Raw genomic sequence first — 23,139 nt, 5'->3', positions numbered from 1 at the left:
ACTTTATTGTCATTGCACATGCACAGGTACAGGGCAACGAAATGCAGTTTGCATCCATCCAGAAGTGCTTTAGCCGGGATATAGATATATTACAATATATATTAGCAATTATATAGATATGTAAGTATATTACAGAAATGGGTCTATTATGGTATGTTATAATGTACACGGTATGAAGTATGTTATGAATATTATATAACCATAAGTATGTACAGGCTGTAGTGAGTACAAGCTATGTACAGGCTAGGAACAGGATATAAATATGAAATAAAAAACTATACAGAAATCTGAGATATACAGAAATGTGAACTAAGCAAGTTATAAACAGTTGTAGGATTAAAAATTATTGTATGTACAGAATGATTATTTACACAGAATTATACAGTAGTGCAGTTAAGATAAGTGAGATATGTGGATAATTTCTACAGAGGTATATAAAGTGCTAGTGGTTGTGAGTGGTGGTTCAGTCCATGTTATTATTGTGTGTTTTGAGGGTACGGTTGTCCATTGTCCGTTGTCCATTGTGTGTGTGTGTGTGTGTGTAGGTGGTTGTGGTTGTGCTAATTTGCAGAAGAAAATAAACATCAGTTTGACTGCTGTCTTGGGTTAATCGCATTTTCTTCATTCTTATACTTATTTAAAATTTCTTTTTTGAGTTTTATTTTAAACTGGTTTATATCACTACTGACCTTTTATTCCTTATTTTAACTCATTCCAGAATTTAACTCCTGCTATTGAAATAGACATCCTTTTCAATGTTGTTCTTACTCTTTGTAATTTTAAATTCTACTTCCCTCTAAAATTATACCTCCCTTCTCTTTCTAGGATTTCGATTGGGAGCATCCCTTTCCTTGCCCTATATATTATTTTCACTGTTTTAAACTTCACCAGATCCTGGAATTTTATAGTTTGTGTCTTAATAAAAAGCACACATTAGTAAAAGTATATTGTAAAATATGTAGTTACATTTTTTTTGCTGTTTTTACTTCTTACTGATGAAGTTGTAAATCCTATTTTGTCCTTTGTGAGATTTTAAAGATCCTTTAGTCTCTTCTTGTCTGAATAGCAACAAACTTGTAATTTCTGGCTAAAAACTGTCCAAATATTTGTCCTTCAGATTCTGCTACATAACCAAGTTGGCAGCCACTAAGTAGGACTAGAAGGATTTCAAAAAACTGAATGCAAATCCTTTTTTTCCTTTCCAGAACTTTGTGCAATCAGTCAGCAATCTGTTGATGGAAGAAAACAGGGAGAGATGGGAGGAAGCACAACTGGTTAGTATCAGCCTCTCTTTCTAAAAGAGAACCTGTCCTTGTCTGTAATTGCAGCTCCTTTTGAACTTTGTGAGCAATAATAACTTCAACAATCAAGGAGAAATACTGATGGCAGCAGAGATGACAAAGACACAGGTGGACAAACAGCCCACCTGTGTCTTTACAGACAGAGGAGAAGTGAAAGGGGAATGCGAGAATTGCTGAAAGACAGAAATAACTACAGATAATGATGCAAACACCCACTCATCCATCTGCTGCACTTATTCACTCTGTGCCTCCAACAAGCTGTCCAGCATCCGCCTGCTCTCAGGAATTTCAGCATGCAGACAGAAAAATAATGCTAAATAAAACAAGCTGCTCTACTCCAACTGCTTCAGATATCTTAAAATGGAAATGGCACACTCTGTGTTCCCCCAGCATGGTCTGAATACACGAAGGAGAGCGAGCATTAGCATTTCAACCACTTTACTTTACTATCGTTATTGTCTTCAACATTGGGGAGTAGTGAATCGCATCTGATTAAACTAAAAAAGATTTCATGCTGATAGTTCATTCATATTTGCACTTTTTAAAATAATTTTTGTGCCATTTAATACTACAAGCAATATGGGGTCCAGATTCTTTCATATTATTGAAGCCCCTCTTTGATCTAGGCTGTGGCGAAGGCACTCGCAAACGTTCAGAGACCTTTTTAGTTTGAACTACTTTTGGCCTCTGACTTAACTAGCTTTACAGTAGCACAGCCATTTCTGTCAGAGCTGATTACAGTTTTTTCTGAATGCTTAAACCCTAACTGTGATTCTTATAGCACATTTTCTAAAACTATTAATACTTATAGCAAAACCACTCACTGAGTTTGCAAAACTAAAAGCACAAACACTGCTTTGCACTCAGTTTGCCATTTTGTAACACACACTTTGAAAACCTGTAGCTACAATCCACTGCACAGCACTCTTTTTGCAGAACTGTAAACACAACTCACTGCTTTACACTCAATTTCCAAATGATCAACACACTCCTAGCAAAACTATACACATTTATGGCTATTATTTACACTATTTTGCCAACTGTCTGGCACACTGTCACATGTAAAAACATTTTTAGATAATTAGTTCACTTTGCAATCAGCCCAAGCACTATAATACAGGTAAGCTCTGTGTGTGGAGTACAATGGAGGGAGCAGGAAGAGTGAGAAGTAGAGGAGGCCGAGGAAGAGGACGTGGAGGTGAAGAAGTAGGATGAAGAGGACGACAAGGACAAGGAGGAACAAGAGGAGGACGAGGAGGGGGGAGAGGAGGACGAGGAGGGGGGAAGAGGACGAGGAGGGGGCAGAGGAAGGGTAAGAAGAGTAAGAAATAGAATTGCTGATGACATCAGAGCTACAATAGTGGACCATGTAATCAACTGTGGAATGACCCTGAGGGAAGCTGGCCAACGGGTCCAGCCTAACTCGAGCCGCTACACTGTAGCAAGCATCATAAGGACATTTTGAAATGAGAATCGGTTAGTACAGTCACTTTGCACTAAGATTTGTAGCACTGCCATATGCTAATGAGAAACACAACAATACCATAGATGTAAAAATACTGAAATTGTTACTTTACAGAATTGCTAGACGACCAGATGCTGGGGGCAGAGGAAGCCTGTTCACTGCAGACCAAGAAACCCATATAGTCAATATGGCGATTGCAAATAATCCTATACTTGGAAATAAACACTTGTGTTTGTTTTGATGTGTGTAAATAAACACCAGTACTTGAAGTTTGGATCCCTCCATGTTTACAGACCTATGACAAAAGTATGAGCTCAAACTGACATGGCCTAGCTTGTGCACAGAGAAAGCAAAAGCCAGATGTGTTTTGTATTCATACCATCAGTGTGCAGTTGGCGCATTGTGTGCTTAGTAGATGATGGCTTGTGTGTACTGTTTGATACGAAAACACCATTTTTACGAAGGTGTGAAGAGTTAATCTAGCTGTGTTCGCTTCTGCAAGAGAACTACAATGTTTTGATAATTGGGTGACAGGTTTTCTTATTTGTGTGTAGAGTTTTGCAAAAATAGCCAATAGTTACAAAAAATGTGCTTACAGTTTTTTCTGATTGCTTAAGCACATTTTTTGTAACTATTGGCTATTTTTGCAAAACTCTACACACAAATAAGAAAACCTGTCACCCAATTATCAAAACATTGTAGTTCTCTTGCAAAAGCGAACACAGCTAGATTAACTCTTCACACCTTCGTAAAAATGGTGTTTTCGTATCAAACAGTACACACAAGCCATCATCTACTAAGCACACAATGCGCCAACTGCACACTGATGGTATGAATACAAAACACATCTGGCTTTTGCTTTCTCTGTGTACAGATGTCAATTGAACATTCTGCCTCTGCCCCCAACATCTGGACGTCTAGCAATTCTGTAAAGTAACAATTTCAGTATTTTTGCATGTATGGTACTGTTGTGTTTCTCATTAGAGTATGGCAGTGCTACAAAGTACTTACCGATTCTCATTTTGAAATGTCCTAATGATGCTTGCCACAGTGTAGCGGCTCAGTTTAGGCTGAACCCGTTGGCCAGCTTCCCTCAGGGTCATCCCATGGTTGATGACATGGTCCACTATTGTAGCCCTGATGTCATCAGTTATTCTGTTTCTTACTCTTCTTACCCTTCCTCTTTCCCCTCCTCGTCCTCTTCTTGCTCCTCTTTGTCCTCTTCCTCTAACTTCCTCTAACCCTCTTGCTTCTTCACCTCCACGTCCTCTTCCTCCAACTTCTTCACCTCCACGTCCTCTCCCTCGGCCTCCTCTGATTCTCACTCTTCTCACTCTTACTGCTCCTTCCATTGTACTCCACATAGACAGCTTACCTGTGGCCTGTTTATAGTGCTTAGGCTGATTGCAAAGTGGACTAATTATCTAAAACAGTTTTCACATCTGAAAGTGTGCCAGACAGTTGGCAAAATAGTGTTAATGATAGCCATACATGTGTATAATTTTGCTAGGAGTGTGTTGGAAATTTGGTAATTGAGTGTAAGCAGTGAGTTGTGCCTACCGTTTTGCAAAGTGTGTGTTACAAAATTGCAAACTGAGTGCAAAGCAGTGTTTGTGCTTTTAGTTTTGCAAACTCAGTAAGTGGTTTTGCTATAAGTGTTAATAGTTTTAGGAATTGTGCTATAAGAATCACAGTTAGGGTTTAAGCATTCAGAAAAAACTGTAAGCAATCAGAAAAAACTGTAACTCCAACCGTGGCAGCCCTGCTTAGAAATGTAAGGTTTTCTAACTTATTTTGCCATTTTAAAAAAATGTGATTTGATGTAATAGCAGATGTTGCATCACTGAAATGTATTTAATCAAAAAGTCAAGCTTTTAGCCTTGAGGCCTTTATCACAGCCATTTATTTCTCATCACCTGCATTCAGTAGAACTGTGTGCCGTCTTTTTCTCCAGTATTGAAAATAAGAATTTAGCTGCAGTGTATTTCCTGTCATCAAAAAGAAAAAACGGTGATACAAACTGTAAATGTTCATGTTGGTTATAGTAGTGTGGGCTATAAGACATTGTGACACTGAACTGAAACAGGAAGCTATGGCAATTCTTGTCTCAAAATCCAGATTTCCTATAAAAGGCCTTTTGTGTGTCAAGTGCTCGCACAGCATTTCAGAACATTCGCCTCAAATCCATAATCCTTTTTCTTTTATTCTGCTCTCATGTGTCCCTGTTTTCTCAGCTGGGGCCAAACATCAAAGAGCTTTTCCGTCTGGTGGAGGACTTTGTGGATGTCATTGGCCTGAGGATGAAAGACATTCAAGACATGTGTGAAGTCTCCGATAACCTAGGTCAGTCTTATCTCCATCTAGGAGATCTCCACACCTCTCCCTTTTTATCAAAGAAATTCTCCTATCACACCTATCTTCTCTGAAGATAAATCTTCATAACTGCAAATAGCAACCACTAAAAGTGAGGACACAGGATGGCAGCCTGATGGTTAAAGACATTTCCTTTGGGTTCAGTCTAAAAAAAGCTCCATCAACCAATGGCTATATGCCCTGTCAGATTTTAGCCCATATCAGTTTTTGATAGAGGCCAATAAGTAACAGGAAACTGCAGAGATAAAAGACATATTTCAGAAAATAAAGAACATTACTATGCTTTTTTTCTTTTTTGAAAAAAATGTCAATAATTTTCGATGCATTTGATTTTTCTGGACAAAAATCAAATGGACAAGACACGGTATTATTTCTGCAGCCTATCCCTGGAATACACCATCAAGCAAAAAGTCAAGCAGACGTGCTCAAATCTATACCACAATCTCCTCTGATAAGACAATAGTGCTAACCAGCCTGCAATGAATTTATTTTAACTAGTCTTTGTTAAGGAACATACACTATACTGCATGTACAGTAGAGTACAAAGAAGGCAGCACACATTCCAGCTGACCTGGACATTTGCATTGTCACATTCAGTTCCTCCTGGTAATGTCTGCAAAAGTTCAGCTCTACAGCGCATATGTGAAAACAGCTATAGATAGAACTAACAGAAAATGAAGTAGTACATTAGGAATAAATTGGTAGCTATAGCTGGTATCCCCAGTGGTAAAGTTTTTTAAATGTCAAATATTAATTCAATTCACAAGCTATTTTATTTAATTGGATAGCTATGTAGCTCCAGTTTTCAGTGATTTAACATTGCACTTTTGTAAAACTGGGCTTATTACTTTCACTCGGGGGTGAAGGTTGGTGTTGGAAACAAAACACGTGAGACAGAGATGTCCTAGGCTTGCATCTTATGAAGCTTTAGTCCATCCATTTGTTCTCTTTCACTTATTCATTTCACAGTTTGCTGGAGCCTATCCCGCTACCATAGGCTGAAAGGTGGGGCACACCCTGGACAGGTTGCCGGTCTGTCACAAGGCCAACACAGAGACTTGACAACCGCTCACACCTACAGTGTCAATTTAGAATCACTAATAGAGCAAGTGGTACAAGCGCACGCAGGCTTTCACAAGAAAACAGTCACGCAGCGATAAAAAGAAACACAAAAAATGGCAAGAAGCTGTTGAATTATTAACCGCAATAGCCGGTCGCATGACAGCCACGGGAAGCCGACTGGTAAAGAGATCGTTTTTTTTTGTTTTTTTTTATCGAATTCTGTTGTGGAAGAGAAATTCTTCAAGCCATGTTTCCAAAGTAACAAAGAGGCGACGGATGGTCTGGATTGCAGCCATTCGAAGACCAAATATAACGTCCCAGAACACTCCAGCTCACACGTTAGTCTGCTCCAAGCATTTCCACAAAGGTAAGTCTTCTGTTGTAGTTATTACGTAATTTATCATAACATAATTGGCGCCGGTGTGTGTGGCTTGCCGTCTGTCTCTGTCAATTTTGTTTTTGTTTGTTTTGTTTTTTACAATTTATGCCACCCAAATCAACTCGCGACTGGTATATGAACGCTAAAGTTTTTTGGATCTTTAATGTTTTCTGACAAATCAGCAAGGACAAACAACAGGGTGTCCCCTATCCCTGGCTGATGTTCCTGCTTACCTGCTACGCGGAGCGCTTCCTCCTGCTCCAACGTATCGTCGCAGACGCCGCGGTAAACGTGCGGCTAGTAAGCTTGCCTTACTTTTTCTCTAGCAGCTGCTCCAGTGGATTATAGTCTGTTCCATCCAAGGCGTCTCCTGGATCATGTTGCTCCTTGTCTGGTTCCTGTCGTAGGCTCGAGTGGACGTGAGCCTGCTCGCCGGTGTTTTTCACGTCTTGGACGTCGTGGAATAAACTTTGTAAATTTGCGCCCATTAATTTGGGCTTCACAGACAACTTCTGCTCAGACTCCAGCTCCAACGAGGATGGGTTTTAATAAATGCACGGTCCATAGCATAACGATTTCTTTCCTTCAAATGGATTGGATCTCCTTTTTGTGACTGAGACATGGATGAAAATGGGTGAGTCTAGCTTCATTTCTGAAATATTGCCCTCCGACTGCTCATTTTTAAATGCTCCAAGGATATCAGGTAGAGGAGGAGGAATATTGACAGTTTTTAAAAATAACTTTAATTGCAAGCAACTCCATGTACCGGTTCCCCCCTCCAGTTTTGAACTTTTGATGTTTGAACTGGGCTGTTTTCAACCGGTTGTGTGTGCAGTAATCTACCAACCACCGAAGTTTAACAAAGACTTTTTAAATGACTTTTTATGTTTCTAGGCTGACATTGTGCCTAAATATGATCGGATTTTAATAGTTGGTGATTTTAATATTCATGTCTGTTGCTCTGATGGACTGCTTGCTCAGGAGTTTTTAAATCTTATTCAGTCTTTTAACTTTGTACAGTCTGTACAAGGCCCTACACACCAGCAGGGGCACACTCTTGACCTGGTGTTATCATGCGGTTTATCTGTTTTTAATTTGGAAATTGGGGATTCCGTGTTTTCTGATCACAAATCTGTTTTATTTGACATTTCTCTTGTGCATGGGTTTAAAGCTCGTGCTCCACCCAGGTGCTGTCGAATATTTAATTCTTCCACTGCTGCTCTCTTCTACGGAAGCGTAGAGCTGCAACCCAGGCAAAAGAAAAATAGAAGTATATCACGTTATAACGTGAAAAGTTTATTGTTCTAACAAGATACTTTTCACGTTTGAACAACATAATATCACGTTATTACAATATAATTATCATATTGTACAAACATGATCATATATTGTACAAACGTAAAAAAAGACACCATTAGAATAACATTTTTTATTGTAAGAACGTAAAACGCGTTGCGTTCGGAAACCCAAATCCATGGTAGATATGGAGAGCTCACTTAACTTTCAATGCCCTGCTTTCAACATAGACACAAACACTGATAGCCCACTTCTGAGATTTCTTCGGAATCCTGGTGTACCTGAGGACTGTCTCTTACGAATGCTACAAGAACGCGTAAGTGCTCTCTTGAGGGGGAAATTTGTAAAACTCGCTTTTTACGAAGTTACAGCATCTAAAAATGTGACATATTGCTAAGTTAGCAACCACAGCCGTTTTCGCTTCTCTCGCTTTGACTGCGTAAGGACGTAACGGTAGGCTGCATTGGTGTGGATCTATATGGAATCGAGAATGTAAAACAAATTAACCCGCTGTATAAAACTGGGTCGTTGTTATGACAACGGTTATTAATTGTTACTAATTAACCCTATGCAGATTCCAGGTTTCTTAAATATAAACAAGGAAACATTGTGCATCACATAATAATGTGATGCACAATGTTTCCTTGTTTATATAAAAACAAATGAATTAAACTGTGTTTATATTGATATTTGGCTTCAATTTAAAAAAAAAAAACATTGAGTTAAACCCTTTGTGCACTGTGCAACTGAAAGATACGTGAATACTAATTTACTTTTTCAAAAGTGGGCATTGTATATACTGTAATATTTCTATTAATGACATGTTAGAGAATCTGATTAATGTTGCTGGCATAAAGAGAGGAAAAGAATAAATGCTAAATATTGATGGCTGCCACTAAAATAATAACAGACAATTATCAAAACACATGTGAAATTTACATACATTTCTTTAGTGAGGTACCTCATGTGGTGTGGCAGCAGGTATACCTTGTACTTCTGTATACTAATAAATATCTCTGTTATTACAGATTGATCCCACAGTGATTGATTTCATGGAAGACAAGACCCTGTCTGGTTACATCCCAACATATGGTGATCGGATAGCTGCCAGACGGTTCTGCTTGGAAAACAGTGGTGCAAGTACTAAGGAATCAAGAAAAAACTCATTGCTTGAAAAATTGAAGGAAAAGATGGGAATCAATGAAAATGAGAAGAAACCTGATCATGAGGAGGCATTTGTTTTTAAGAGAAAAAGAACATATGCAAAAATCAACAAATGGGCTGAGAAAAAGATTCGAAGAATTGAGTTAGGGTGGATCCATGAAGGTAAGCAAGTGAGAAAGCGCAGAGGAGGAGGAGCAAGGACCTTTGATGTGCCCAAAGACTCCAAAAAAGCTGACATATTACAGTATGCTAAAGATCTTTTCTTTCCAAGTGGAAAAAGCAAATTTGGAAGATGGGAGGTGTTCAGTCATGACATATTAGACTATCAGGAAGAGGCTGTAAATGATGGAGATGTCACAGTTGGTGAACTCTACTCAGCACTTAAAATGGGAATGTTGAGATTTTACTTGTGCACAAGAAGATTTTCCAATGATGAAGATGATGAAGAAGTTTATGATAGAGGGAAAACACATGTAAACAATGTTACACAACTGACTGACTCACATCAAGGAGATGAAGAAGCTTCTCACACTGTTGTGGTCTCATCATCAGAATCTAGGAATGCTGATGAAGATGTTTTATTAGACACATCTGCGGTAATGATTGGACCCTACCTTGGAGAGCCTCTGCCTTGTTAACTTGATGACACTGTAATAGATGAACCATTCCTGCAGTTTGAGGAAGATGATCTGGTCATCACATCCATTACACTTCCTCCAACAAACACAGCAGTCAGTAGTCCAGATACATCTATAAGCAATGCAGGATCATATGATGTTGTCTGCGTTACCATCAAACTTCACAGGGTTACTATTCTGGAGGAGATGATCAGCCAGTTCAAAGATCCAGCACTCCTCATACACCCTCTAAAATACACCTACATTGATGAAAAAGGAGCTGATGCAGACGGTGTATCAAGAGATGTGTATGCTGCATTTTGGTCAGAGTTTGTGGACAACACAGCTGAAGGAGAGGAGTTCAGAGTGCCATCACTGTCTCCTAAATGAAAGGAAGAAGAGTGGAAATCCATGGGTAGAATTTTACTGAAGGGATTTCAAGACCATGGATATTTCCCTTGTCGCCTTGCTCCTGTTTTCACAGTGGCACTTATCTTTGGTGAGAATCAAGTATCAGATGATCTGCTGTTTGAAAGTCTTCTCTTTTACCTAAGTCAATCAGATAGAGATCTGATAAAAAGGGCACTAAAAGAAGATCTTTCAGATGAAGACAGGGATGAAATGCTGGATCTCATGGATCGCCTGGATGTATCAGTGCTTCCAACCAAAGAGAACTTAAAAGGCCTTCTGAAAGTCGCACACAAACAATTAATCCAAAAACCAGCATATGACGCAGAGAAAATGTCCTTAGTTGCAAGCCACTTCCTAAAAGCTTTTCAAAGCCCGCAAGATGTCCTACTAATGTATGAAGATAAAAAGCCAACAACGAGAAAGCTTTTGAAGTTGCTTACTGCCTCTCCCACCACTCAAGCAGAGAAGCAGAGCTTCAGATTTCTGCACCAGTACATCAGAGGACTTGAAGATACAGGGCTCAGAAGGATGTTCAGGTTTCTTACTGGGTCAGATGTCATCTGTGTTGACAGGGTTGAGGTACTGTTCACGCCTGTGGATGGACTGGCACGACGACCTGTGGCACACACACGCAGCCCTCTTCTGGAACTACCATGGACATACACGTCCTACCCAGAACTACGAAACGAACTGGACAATGTTTTGGCTGCTAAAAGCTCTCATGAGTTCAGCATAGCTTGATTAAAGTCCATCATGTTTAAACCAAGAATGAAAGGTTTGCACTAACAATGACGGGCTATGAAGCTAAAAAGTTTGTTAAACCCACAAACAGGGAACACATCATTGTATAAAAGAAGAAAGAGCTTAAATTTCAGGGAAGTGTTTTATTAGTAATCCCCCCCCCCCCCCCCCCCAATTTTATTTTATTTTTTTCATATTTGAATTTATTTTCAAAAATTGTGGATAACATCAATTTGTTTCCACCATGAAACATGTAAATTTCAGTTTAAATTTTCATACTTAACAATTAAACTAGTAAAAATTTTAACTAATTACGTTTAATAAGTTCATATGGTTAGCAGCAAGAGGTGAACTATGCTTATTATTAGTTCTTATCATGTGTCAAGGTCGTTTCCACAGGTCTGTGGTACAGTTTTGTAGGATACAAGATGTCTACTAGAGGGGATTTTTGTTTAGTAATAATTCAAAAGATTTAATATTAATTATTTTCAAGTATCTTTTTTTTTTTTACCTTTCCACCAGTCATTTGTTTAGAACATATTTTAAGGGAATAACTTTGGAAGGCAATGTGTTTGATGCAATAGTTGACTGGAATAAAAGACACAGAAAATTGGCACATAAGTTTTGTTTTGTAGTGTTTATCAGGAGTCTGTGTTTTCTTTTCCTTGAACACAAATGAAAAGGGGCTAACATCTAACAGTGTTTGTTAATTATTAAATAATGCAGAATTTTTATATTTGCCAGTTTACAAAAAACTGTTTGTGGGTGAATAACAGTTGCACAATGTTTCAGTAAAATTGAAAACAATATTTCATGAATGAGAATGTATGGGATCAGCAAAAATGTTTTTTCGACAGTCTTAAAACAGAAATCAGATATAATAGAAATTCAGTTAAAAAATAATTGGAAATGCCAAAAGGTTGAGATTATTCAATGCACGTCTTTCTACTGATTTATTTTTAAAACATTTTGCGTATTCAAGCATTTACTTCAATGTTCTCATTTCAATTAATAAACAGGTGTCAAATGTTTTCTTTAGATGGGAAGCAAACACCTGTTTTTTGCATAAATGTCTCAGTCAAAATATTAAAAAAAGAAAAGCAATACTAATACAAGGACCTGCTTTACTCTTCACTGGAGTACACAGATTTGGTTAAATATATTTAGACAGGCTATCTTGAACCGAAAATCCAAACAAAATAATGATTGTCTTTTCTATTGTTTATTGCACAAATAAAACATTGTACCAAAAAATATGTGCGTAAAAATTCCCAAAGCCCAATTATATTTAGGTTTATAAGTCCTTCAGTATATAGGCTCTCAGGAAGAGATACAGTTCAATGGATTCATCTGCTGTGCTTGGTGGAAGTAAGAAGTTCTCTGACATTATGAGGCAACACAAGCTGAAAACGGTTTCATCACAGGTATAACCAGTGTTGGTAAAGTTTTTTGAAAAAGTAATCAGTAACTAATTACTGATTACTTCCCCCAAAAAGTAATCCCATTACTTTACTGATTACTTATTTTCAAAAGTAATTAATTACTTAGTTACTTAGTTACTTTTTAAAAACACGATTTACAACCTGAATAGGTGATAAAGTGATAGATCTTTCAGCCCAATTCTACTTTTTCTGCATAATCCATCATACAAAATGTAATCAAATGGAAAAGTCTCTTTTTAAAACTTGTTTTATTAGTTTTAATCTTTTAACTTTATGCATCAAGCAAAGATTTAATTATATGCAACATTCTCTGACTGGAAGAAATTTGTTTAATATTTAAACCTATTTTCTGCACATTCCAGCACATAAAATAATTTTTTTGTGTATTTACACTCAGTCTTTCAAATAGATGCAAGTAAAACACAGCAGAAAATAAATAAAGTCAAAGACTAGCGGTCCTGTTGCTCTATTTTCACCTGTAAAGCAGGAGTGGGGTAGGCGAGGTTTACCCTGGTGCAGGTGTGCAGCGGTCAGTGGAAGAATCCGCGAGTTTCTCTGTGAGTTTCCCATTACGTTGTTGCGCACTCGGTGCTTGCTCGGAAGTTTAGGGGTTTTTTTCGCTGTAAAAAGAAGTTTTCTTCCCACGCACAACGGACACTAATGTTTTTGTCACTTTTTATGGAATCAAACTCAAAGTAAGGTCAGTACTTCCACACTTTAAACGCTGCACGCTCATACTCTCTCTGCACTCGATATATTATCCATTGTTGATCTGCACACAGCTGTTGTCACAAACGTTGCACTCGCTTACGTCACTGTCATGAGACATTCTCGCAAAAAAATCATGGTTTTAGTAACGCAGTAACGCAGCGTTCCTACGGGAAAGTAACGGTAATCTAATTACCGTTTTTGCAATAGTAATCCCTTACTTTACTCGTTACTTGAAAAAAGTAATCGGATTACTTGTAACGCGTTACTGCCCATCTCTGGGTATAAGGTCCTCTATGTTGGCATTCGAGAAACCTCTTTCAAATGATCCTGTCCTCCAAAGAGATGAGGGATGGTGTACATGAGAATTGGACGTCCACTTGGAGCAACTGCATTTCTGCTTCTGCGTATTATGTGGGTGTTCCACATATGTGCAACTTGCTGCAGCTCTTCCTATTAAATATTAAAAATTAAAAAAATCTCATATCAGTAAAAGAACACATTTCTCTTGCCTCAACATGTTACCCAAAAGCACCACACAGTGACAGTCAGAAAAACAGAGTTTATCAAAAATACTCAACAACAAGAATAACAGTGGTAGACACGTGATACTGTGGAAAATTTAAAGTAATTATTAAACGTGAATTGTTTTAGACAGTGTGATTTTATGTTTCTGGCCAGTGAAATATGCATTTTTTCATATCCTGAACACAGTGATAATAGGGATGGTGCATGATGGGTGTTAAAGCAAACTTTTTATTCTCTCTCCGTGTCTCTCTTGGATTGGATTTATATAGCACCTTTCAAGGCACCCAAAGCGCTTTACAATTCCATTATTCATTCACTCTCACATTCACACACTGGTGGAGGCAGCTACAGTTGTAGCCACAGCTGCCCTGGGGCAGACTGACAGAAGCGAGGCTGCCATATCGCGCCATCAGCCCCTCTGGCCATCACCAGTAGGCGGTAGGTGAAGTGTCTTGCCCAAGGACACAACGACAACGACGAATGTATGGAATGGATCTTGGAGGACAATGAGCCTTTTCAGTTATGGCCCCAAAACTTTGGAATACGCTGCCTTTAAATATTAGTCAGGCATCTTCATTTTCTGTTTTTAAAATGCTTTTGAAAACACACCTTTTTTTGATAGCGTTCAGACTGGCTTGAGTTGATATGGTTTTTATGTGTTTTATTATGTTTTATGTGAGTGTCAGTGGTTGTATCTTGTGTTTTACCCTGTGTTTCTGTACAGCACTTTGGGCAAACTTTGGAAATTTGATGGATTTGGATTTGAATAATTTTTGATGTAGGTTACAAATAAGTCTTCTATTGATTTGAATTGAATTCGTTGTGCTATGCTGCTTTGTTCACTGTGGCTTTGCGGGCTAATGCTTGATGTGTTTTGCAGGAAAACCAGCCTACAAAATGCTGGAATGCGATCCAGACTGGGCACCCTCTATCAACCTGGGACATACCGAGTTTAAAGCTGCTACCACAGCGAGATTTGATCGGTTAACAGAGAGCGATATCAAAACAGCCACAAAAAGTCCTGCATATATGTGCCCAAATTTTCTATTGAAGCAATCAAGTGATGAATAACTGTTTTCCAGTATGTTGTTTTGAAATGATTATTTTTGTTTGTTTGGTTTTTTTGCATTGTTGATTTGTTTTTCACTGAAGCAGCTAATAAAGCATAATGGAATACAATTTTGCATCTTTCTTGTAAGATCCTATAATAGAACGAAACAATAATGCCAGTTATAAATAAAGACAATAAATGTAATGAATTATAAAACACTTATTTTAGCAGACTAACATGTGAGCTGGAGTGAGCTGGAACGTTATATTTGGTCTTCGAATGGCTGCAATCCAGGCCATCCATCGCCTCTTTGTTACTTCGGAAACATGGTTTGAACAATTTCTCTTCCACAACAGAATCCGATAAAAACCGCTTGCCACTCGTACCTACAATCCTTTGCGGTTTTACCCCGGAAATGACGTCACATTTTCAATCTGTATTGGATCTGAAAATTAACAACAGCAGTGAAATGGAATAGTCCAAATTACCAAAGTAAACTGGACCTGGGCTTGTTGCATACACTCACAAACATTTTGTGAGTGTATGCACTCACACTTAGGACCATATAATAATAAATATGTGCGTGATGCAAGTTGGGCAGCACGCTAACGTCTTTAGTCCACTCTGTATGCTCGTATGGGTCTAACCCTTTCACTCCTTTGATTTTTTTTCCTCATACTTTTTTTTTTGCCATTTCGTCACGTCTGTCTTTGTACGGACCTGCTGTGTTCTCCTTCGTTTTGTACATAACTGTTTTTGGGGCAAATACAATTCAAGTAGGGATTAAAACCGCAGAATTAATGATTACCGGTGCTGGAAATGCTAGCGATTTATGCAGTGTTTTGATTTTGCTGCCACTCGTACCTACAATGCAATGCGCGAAAGTCATGTGGTCTGTCGATCTCTATTAACCTAACCCCAGTGAAAGTAGGCTCACAAAGGCTCCGGAGTACCCAGAGAGAACCCACACAGAAAAGTCAGATGGTGGATTCAAACTCAGGGCTTTCTCGCTGTGAGGCGACAGTGCTAACCTCTGCTTCACCCTGATGCCCTTGCCACCACCCTTTGTTCTGCAAATTCCTGTTTTTCCTTAACTGTGAACCTTGTCGCATCAAGGAACAGCACAGCCCTCATCCTAGCCTTCTGTTTCTGTTTGCCTTCTTCTTACATGAAGGGAATAACTAAGGCTCATTATTAGCACTCCTCAGGGCTGAAAGTCTTTAGATGTGTCTCATGACACATCTACACATTTAAAACCACCTGCTGCTTCCCTCCATTGCCGTAACTGTTAACTCAACTTTCTTCAAACGTAGGAAAAACACATAGTGTAGTCATCACAAAGGCTCTGAATCTCTCTGTGACCTCCGGATAAAAACGAGGCAAAGTGTGTTTGTTGAATCAGGGGAGAGTACGTGGGAATTGAGGGCAGATGAGAGGTCCCGTTTATAGCGATGCTGCCTCTCTGTCTGCAGCCAAATAGCTGCCTACACAAGCGCTGCATCCTTCCCCTAAGCGGCTGACCTTCTCTCTGCTCCCACTCCTCAAATGGGAGCAAAGTCATGGAGGGAAATCTACCATCCACCTCCAGCACAGAGTTTGAGCAGACATTCTTCTTCTAAACTTGTAAAAGTAGTGAAGTTAGAATGCAGAATTGTGCCAAATTTGAATTGCAATTCTTTTTAAACTGCTTTGACAATTTAGCTAGTCTATTTTCTTTCATTATTCTCCTTGGAGAATTAGACTATGAAGACTGCATAAATCACCTGCATATGTCGTTTTTTTGCTGGCCTAACTGCACGAAACTTTGGAGCATCTTATCTTATTTTTTAAAGAAGAAGAAGAAATTAAATGAAATCACACCAAGTCCACCACGTCACTGGTGAAACATCTAGCTTTAGAGATCATGCCAGGGTTACAATTTGGGGTAGAACCAAATACCTTCAGTATAAAGAAATGTCCCCAAACACAGGAAACGTAGATTTGTACTTGTTATACAGCACAGAGCCAGATGATTAAAACTACTTGGTTTATTATTAAGAGTGACTTGTCTGTCTTATGAATTTAGGTTCTGGTAAATGCTGATATGCCTAAAATGATGGATGGACTGAACCTCTGGTTCTTGAAGATGTTTCACCTCTTATCCCCCTCGCCTCACCACCTTCTATAGTTCTGAGAGAACATATGTATGCTGAGTTAGCTTGTCTTTTTTGTCTCTTTGTTAAATCCTGAATTAAAATCCTTCTTCTCAGTCCTGAATGATCAGGTCCCATCATATCTTAACAACAGCAGACACCCATATAATCCCAATAGGTATACTACTACTACTGAGGAACTTCCTATGATGCACTGAGCCACAGTTTCATATTATTAACTGTTGCCTAATCTCTTCTGTAGTTTGTATTTCTTTCCCCTCACAACCAACCGATTATTGCAGATGTCTCTTCTTCCTAAAAATGAGTTCTTCCAACTCACTGTCACCATGTATTTTATTGTAAGGCACTATCTGATCATTGGGATTCTCTGTCTAATCTTTTTGAATCTTTATCTCTTAATATAAAGTCCCTTGAGAGTGCTTTTTGTTGTGTACTGGGGGTATTTAAAAAATATATATATAATTAAATTTTACATTTTCGGAAAAGTAATTTACAGGAGAAAAATGTAATGCTCACACATATATAATAATAATAATAATAATATAGAAATATAAACTACTAAGGCTGGCTGCATCGCCAGCTTTGGTTTAAAATGAGCTCCTTGGCTAAATAAGTACTGATATTAAACTGCTCTTTTTTTAATCTCTCACTTTCTCCCATTTTCAAGTTCACAAATTTTTTTTCTTTCTTTTACAGTTCTCAGCATCCATAAGCGTCCAGTAAGGGGTCATGGAGGCATCAGCTTTCCTATGAAGAGCTGGAAGTGCATGGTGGACTGGGCTCTCAGCCCTGAGAACAAGGTCAACATTTCTAACAACATCCTGTCTACTGGCAAGCCAGGTGAGAGCTGTCAGAATAAGAAGTTAGCAGAAGTATGAAAATAACATTCTAAACATAATCACCAAATACTGATTGCACGGAGCTTGGCTTCTGACTGACAATTCAGGAGCACACGCTTGAATCTGTGAATGTTTGTGTTTGTTTGTTTGGTTGGGCAGGAGCTGTCAAGATACAAAGGCGAAATGGGGAACGGCAGTTGATTTATAAAACCGTGTTTACTGCCATTAATCTGCAAAGCAAAGCACCCTGCTCAGACAAATGCATGCGGAGATGCTCGTATTTAATGTCGCAAATAAAACATGCAGGAGAATAAAATCAGTTTTACAGCTGTACAACAAAAAGTCACATTGTCTTCAATAAGGCCTGAGTAAGTTTCATAAAATGTTAATACAGAGCCCATCTGCTTTAACAATGTGATGGCACTGAATCACAAGCAGGAGCATTTACATACTGACTTGTGTCTTATAGTAAAAGGGAATTACACAACACTGGTTTTGGAGGAGGGAGGCACCGTGACAAAGAAAATGAGCAAATTATGTGTGTCTGAAATATGTAATGTGTTTATATGATAGATATTTGCCTTGAGTCATTTTATCTTAAATTGTAAAATAGGTCATTAACATTTATGAAAATGATTAATCAATATGGGGCCTAGTGCCATATAACCCACAACTAGAGCTTAATTTAGCAATATTTTCTTCACTTCAGTCAACGTTTGCAGTATCCCAAAGCAAACGGAGCTTGTGAAGTTGTAGTTCCATGACCTCTGACACCAAAACTCAGCTGCCAAGCAAACAGAGAGGAAAATAGTGATCCTTAGCCTTTAGAAATAATGTTCGTAAGGGTTTCCATCTGGAAAAAAATAGGAGACACCAGAGACATAAAGGACATAAATCAACACTATGGTGACTGTGGTTCAGGAAGTAGCCGTATTGCCTGCTATTTGTAAGACAATCCATCAATATTTTAGAGTATCAAGATACTAAACCCTGATTTGCCTTGTCAAAGCTTTTAGGCTTAGAATAAAAGAGCTGTATGAATGTCTGTGAATGGGTGAATGAGGATTGTAGTAAAAAGCACTTTGAGCGCTCAAATAGTAAAAAAGCAAAAATACCAGTCCATTTTTTAAAAAAACATTTTAAGCTTTTAATCATATTTTTCTGTTGATTCTTTGGAGTTTCCAGTTTGTATATCTTTGTGGGAAAAAAAGTTCGATAATTTAGAAAATAACCGCCCAGAGGTGTTTCATGATTGCAGCTGAGACTAAATATTATCTATGTGCTACAAAAACTAGCACAGATTCAGCACATCTTCTCAAGATGAGTATTTAGCCATGGACTTCTTTTAATGCTGAGACTCTTCCACAGAGATGAGTGGTAATTCATTGGTGGAGTTCAAAGATGTTCCCTTGGCCAAACTGAATGCACAGTACAGTAAAATCTTGCCAGAGTCTACCCAGGGAAACCCTCCCAGGTGGACAAAGTATCTGCAAGTACCAGTATCTCAGCTGGCTTATTTGGTGTTAACCTTTGTGATGTCACAAAGGTGACCAGTCAAAAGTTTGGTTGATGTAGGATGAATTTAATGAGTTTCTGAGCAGTCAACTCGACCTGTGGACATTGTACCAACCTGTTTGGATTGCACCCTGAATTCAAAATGTCACCAAATGTAACTTTTTTTCAGTGTATGTGTTCTGCTTATAAAGTAGTGGATTCAGATATTTCAAAGCTATATATAAAAACTTCATAAAAAAGTCAAAAAGACCAGCAGAGTATCTGTTGGAAAAGGTAGAAAATCCTAGGCATGTCTGTATTATTTTGCTGGTCAGAGGAAAGAGAAGAAGAGAGACTTCTCACCCTGTGCCATTCTAACAGTTAATGGGGACAAAACCAGCTGGGCTTGACTTTTGTCTGTAGTCAGGTGCTAGGTGCACGGCTTTCAATCACAGCAGGGCTATTTGACAGCCACAAAGTTTACAACAATTAAAGACAGTACTATACTGCTAGCATGCCAGTGAGGCCATTGTTCCTAATCAGGAGTCAACAGGAGCCAATCAGGACTAATTAGAGGTAATTTTCTCTGCAGCTAGAAGTGCCTCCCAACGGCAATGTCACACCAGCAGCCAGCCTTCTTTATGCTTAGAGCGTGGACTTGCTTACATTGATTAAAACAGCTCTCTGATCCCTTGTTTGTGCTGATTGATTGGTCCCTTCACACAGCTCCAAAATGTTCTGAAATAAGCTTTATTTTTTATACAAAGGAAACTACAAATTACATGCTTTGTGAGTTACAGAAAAACCGAGAGGAGTGTGAATAGAGTTAGGGTCCACAGGCAAGATGTTTCTCCTCTTTGCAATGTGTAAGCACAAAACAGCACAACACTCACCTGTAATTTCAAACATGAAACAATTTTATCAGGTTCTGATGTTTATGTTAATTTTACTCTGCTTTTAAAAGTTAATTTAATTGTTAAATTGTGAAAAACTGCTAAAATAGAAAAATAATTATTGTAAATTCATTTACTTCCCTCTGAATGCAACTTTCTGTTTGACATAGTAAATAATCGTGACAACCTAAACTCAAGTACAGGTTAATTTAAAGGTGTGTTCAAGGCTCCACTCTATTTGTAGGTAGCTGGTGTAACTGGTAACTAAAGTAGCAAAAATTCATTTTACATGCTCAAAATATTATCGGACACATGGAATTTGCATATTCTGTACTCGGCAGAGATCGGCATGTGTGCTTCTGTAAAGAGATAATGGAGCTTATTAGATAAGCACAAGCACACATTCGTTATTAATGGGTTTTCTAGTCCAGTTCCTCTCACCACTAACAGGTTCAGATTCTGAACAGTCCACAATATGGCTCTAAAACTGGAGCCATATTGTGTGTGTGTGTGTGTGTGTGTGTGTGTGTGTGTGTGTGTGTGTGTGTGTGTGTGCGTGTGTGTGTGTGTGTGTGTGCATGAGCAGAGATTTAGCTGTTTAGCAGATATTTAACTGTTTCCGTTCTTACACACACATAACTTATAAACTATTGTCCCTCCAGGCTAGTTCTTACTGAGCACACACAGTCTGACTAGCCTATTGGTTAGGCCAGCCAAAGTGTGTATGAGTAGGACAAATAATACTTCAACCCCCTCACAACTCGCACGTGTCTTTTTCGGTTACCCCCTGATGCCCATGGGAGCTCAGCTGTTGCCTGGGAGCTAAAGCCTTTGCCTGCTGCCTGGCACACGTCTGTGTTCTCTCGGGCTGCCATGTAGTGTGCTGGAGCAGAAGTCCCAGCAAATGTCCCAGCAGATGGAGTTATATGTGAGAGAGAGTGCATGTTTGTGTGTGTGTTTTAATTATTATTAATATTTTTACTATTATTTGTAATGTTATTTTGCCTTTGACACAGCTGCCAGATAAAGAAAGCATTTCCTTCCCTCAGGTCTGCCTGTGACTTCATGTTCTCCAGTAATTGAGTCTCCTCACATGTTGGCACTACTCTTCAGCAGTTGGGGTTCACCCACAGAAAGCTGCAGCCACAGATTTTACAGATCAATAAAGATGGAAACAAAAGTATAACTTGGTGTTCCTGAACCAGACATTTGTTTGTTCTTATTTATCCACTGTATATTTTTGAGATTTGGGAAGGATAACCAACATAAATAGATGGTAGCTTTGGTTGTGGTTCAAAAACAAAAAACTGTGAGAAAGGTTCATACAGTAATTGAGATAGCCTGCCAACATGACTGCTTTTACAACTTAATGAAACAAGTAAAGCTGACATGCTCATCAACATTCAAGTTTATCAGATCTGTGGTGTCTACAGTGTGGCTTCCAGTGAACTCACAAGAATGCTAAAATCTTTCAGCTTAATCTGGCTTTCAGATTAAAATTTTATTTGTGAAGTTCATGAAGTCATTACTTGTTAATGTTAAAGGGATGGTTGGCTCAACAGAGCTCTGACTTTTTGTCAGCCTGGCTACAGTGCTAAAGAGAAACCTGGGGTTGTTCTTATTTTCTTCAATCAGTGATGAGTAGTAAGATGTTCTGGCTTTGCGGAGGGCTTTCTTATAAAGCAACAAACTATTTCTTCAGGCTAAATGATGATCCTCTAAATTAGTGACACGCCATTTCCTCTCCAGATTACGAGTCATCTACTTTAGGCTACGTGTTTGAGAATTATACCACGGGGTCAGGTACTTCTGATTAGAGACCTTAGTTTTCACAGGAGCTACAGTATCCAGAGTCGTACGTAGTGAGGAGGTGAAATTATTAACAAGATAATCGACCTCTGTTGGAGTAGCGTTCAGATAGCTGCTCTGCTCTATGTTGGTACAGGGCATTGAAGATGATAACAGTGGGTGGATTATATTCTTAAACTTAGTTACAGCGCTTTCAGAAAGACATCTACTTTGATAAAGTCCACTCCCCACTGCTGTGTAATCAATTATTGTAAATGTAAATGTTATCAGGAAATGATCAGACAGGAGAGGGTTTTCAGGAAACACTGTTAAATGTTCAGTTTCTATGCCATATGTTAAAACAAGATCTAGAGTGTGATTAAAGTGGTGGGTGGGTTCTTTTACATTTTGAGAAAAGCCAATTGAGTCTAATAACAGATTAAATGCCATGTTGAGGCTGTCATTTGGTAAGAAAACGCTTTCAAACGCTTGTTGTCGCTTGAAATAATCCCCTGATTATTTTCATGTTGGCTTGAAAAAAAATGTGTCCCTCTGCTGGTGCTGCAACTTGCAACTGATCTTTTCCTAAGTTTAACCAAATGTTGAATGAAATCCAGTGAAACTGAAATGTAAAATTACTGCAAAGGAAGGATTCAACCTCAAAGACTATAAGCCTGGCAACCTGAGCTGTGAACAACCCTACACACCAAGCAGCCAGTTCATTTGGAAGACACACTTTCCAGTTTAGTTTCAGGTGCAAATATAGAAAGAATGAAATCACAATAATTGTTGTAATTAATGTTGAAAATAGCAAATGTTATTATTTTTCCCAGAGTGATGACTGTGTCGCTAATGTTGCTATAGTCTCTGCTATAGTGTGTGTGTGTGTGTGTGCGTGTGGGTGTGTGTGTGTGTGTGTGCGTGTGGGTGTGTGTTGCACTTCTTAACAGAAAATTAGCATTGGTTTCAACTTTACATATCTGTCATGCATGTGCATGATTGTGTGCACAGTTGTGTTTGCATGTATCTGTGGGTGTGTGTCTAACAGTGTGAGAGACAGAGTTCATAGCTGAGTAGTCATGTAGGCCAGCCCCACTGTAAGTGCTCTGGGGGCTGGAGGAGTGGAGGCAGCGTGGCTGACCTGCATTCTGTAGAAAAAGCCATTGTGCCAGCAGAGACTGAGACATTCAGCCTGTCTCATTGGCCTGGACTAAAGTGGGGTGGAACAATCCAGAACAGGGATCCAGCACCTCCAGTTAGTGAGCATTAAATCTGTTAGGCAGGTTAATCCATATTACTGTCTGTCTGAATGGGTAAATCTTCATGTGCTGCAGCCTGGTGTTTCTTTCAGTGATGGCATTGAGATACTTGCTCAATAATAAGAGCATAACAAAGAGCTCACTTACAACCTCGAAAAATCATTTTTCCTGCTTA

The 23,139-nt window shown here is 38.7% G+C and overlaps 1 protein-coding gene and 1 pseudogene across 15 annotated transcripts in view; both read left to right on the top strand.

Moving 5' to 3' along the window:
* adgrb1a (adhesion G protein-coupled receptor B1a) overlaps nt 1–23,139 on the top strand; it is a 192,402-nt gene that overhangs the window by 102,910 nt on the left and 66,353 nt on the right. For all 15 annotated transcript variants that reach the window (XM_085176673.1, XM_085176681.1, XM_085176674.1 and 12 more), the window contains 3 exons: nt 1,206–1,274; nt 5,001–5,109; nt 17,388–17,531. In XM_085176673.1, the coding sequence (XP_085032799.1) occupies nt 1,206–1,274; nt 5,001–5,109; nt 17,388–17,531 (322 nt within the window). The remainder of the gene's footprint in view (nt 1–1,205; nt 1,275–5,000; nt 5,110–17,387; nt 17,532–23,139) is intronic.
* Nucleotides 5,192–17,381, top strand: LOC146507538 (uncharacterized; annotated as a pseudogene).

Source organism: Neolamprologus multifasciatus, chromosome 11 (assembly GCF_963576455.1).
Source record: "Neolamprologus multifasciatus chromosome 11, fNeoMul1.2, whole genome shotgun sequence".
Classification (NCBI taxonomy): domain Eukaryota; kingdom Metazoa; phylum Chordata; class Actinopteri; order Cichliformes; family Cichlidae; genus Neolamprologus; species Neolamprologus multifasciatus.
The sequence above is the reverse complement of the archived record's forward strand: the minus strand, read 5'-3'. Positions and strand labels throughout refer to the sequence as shown.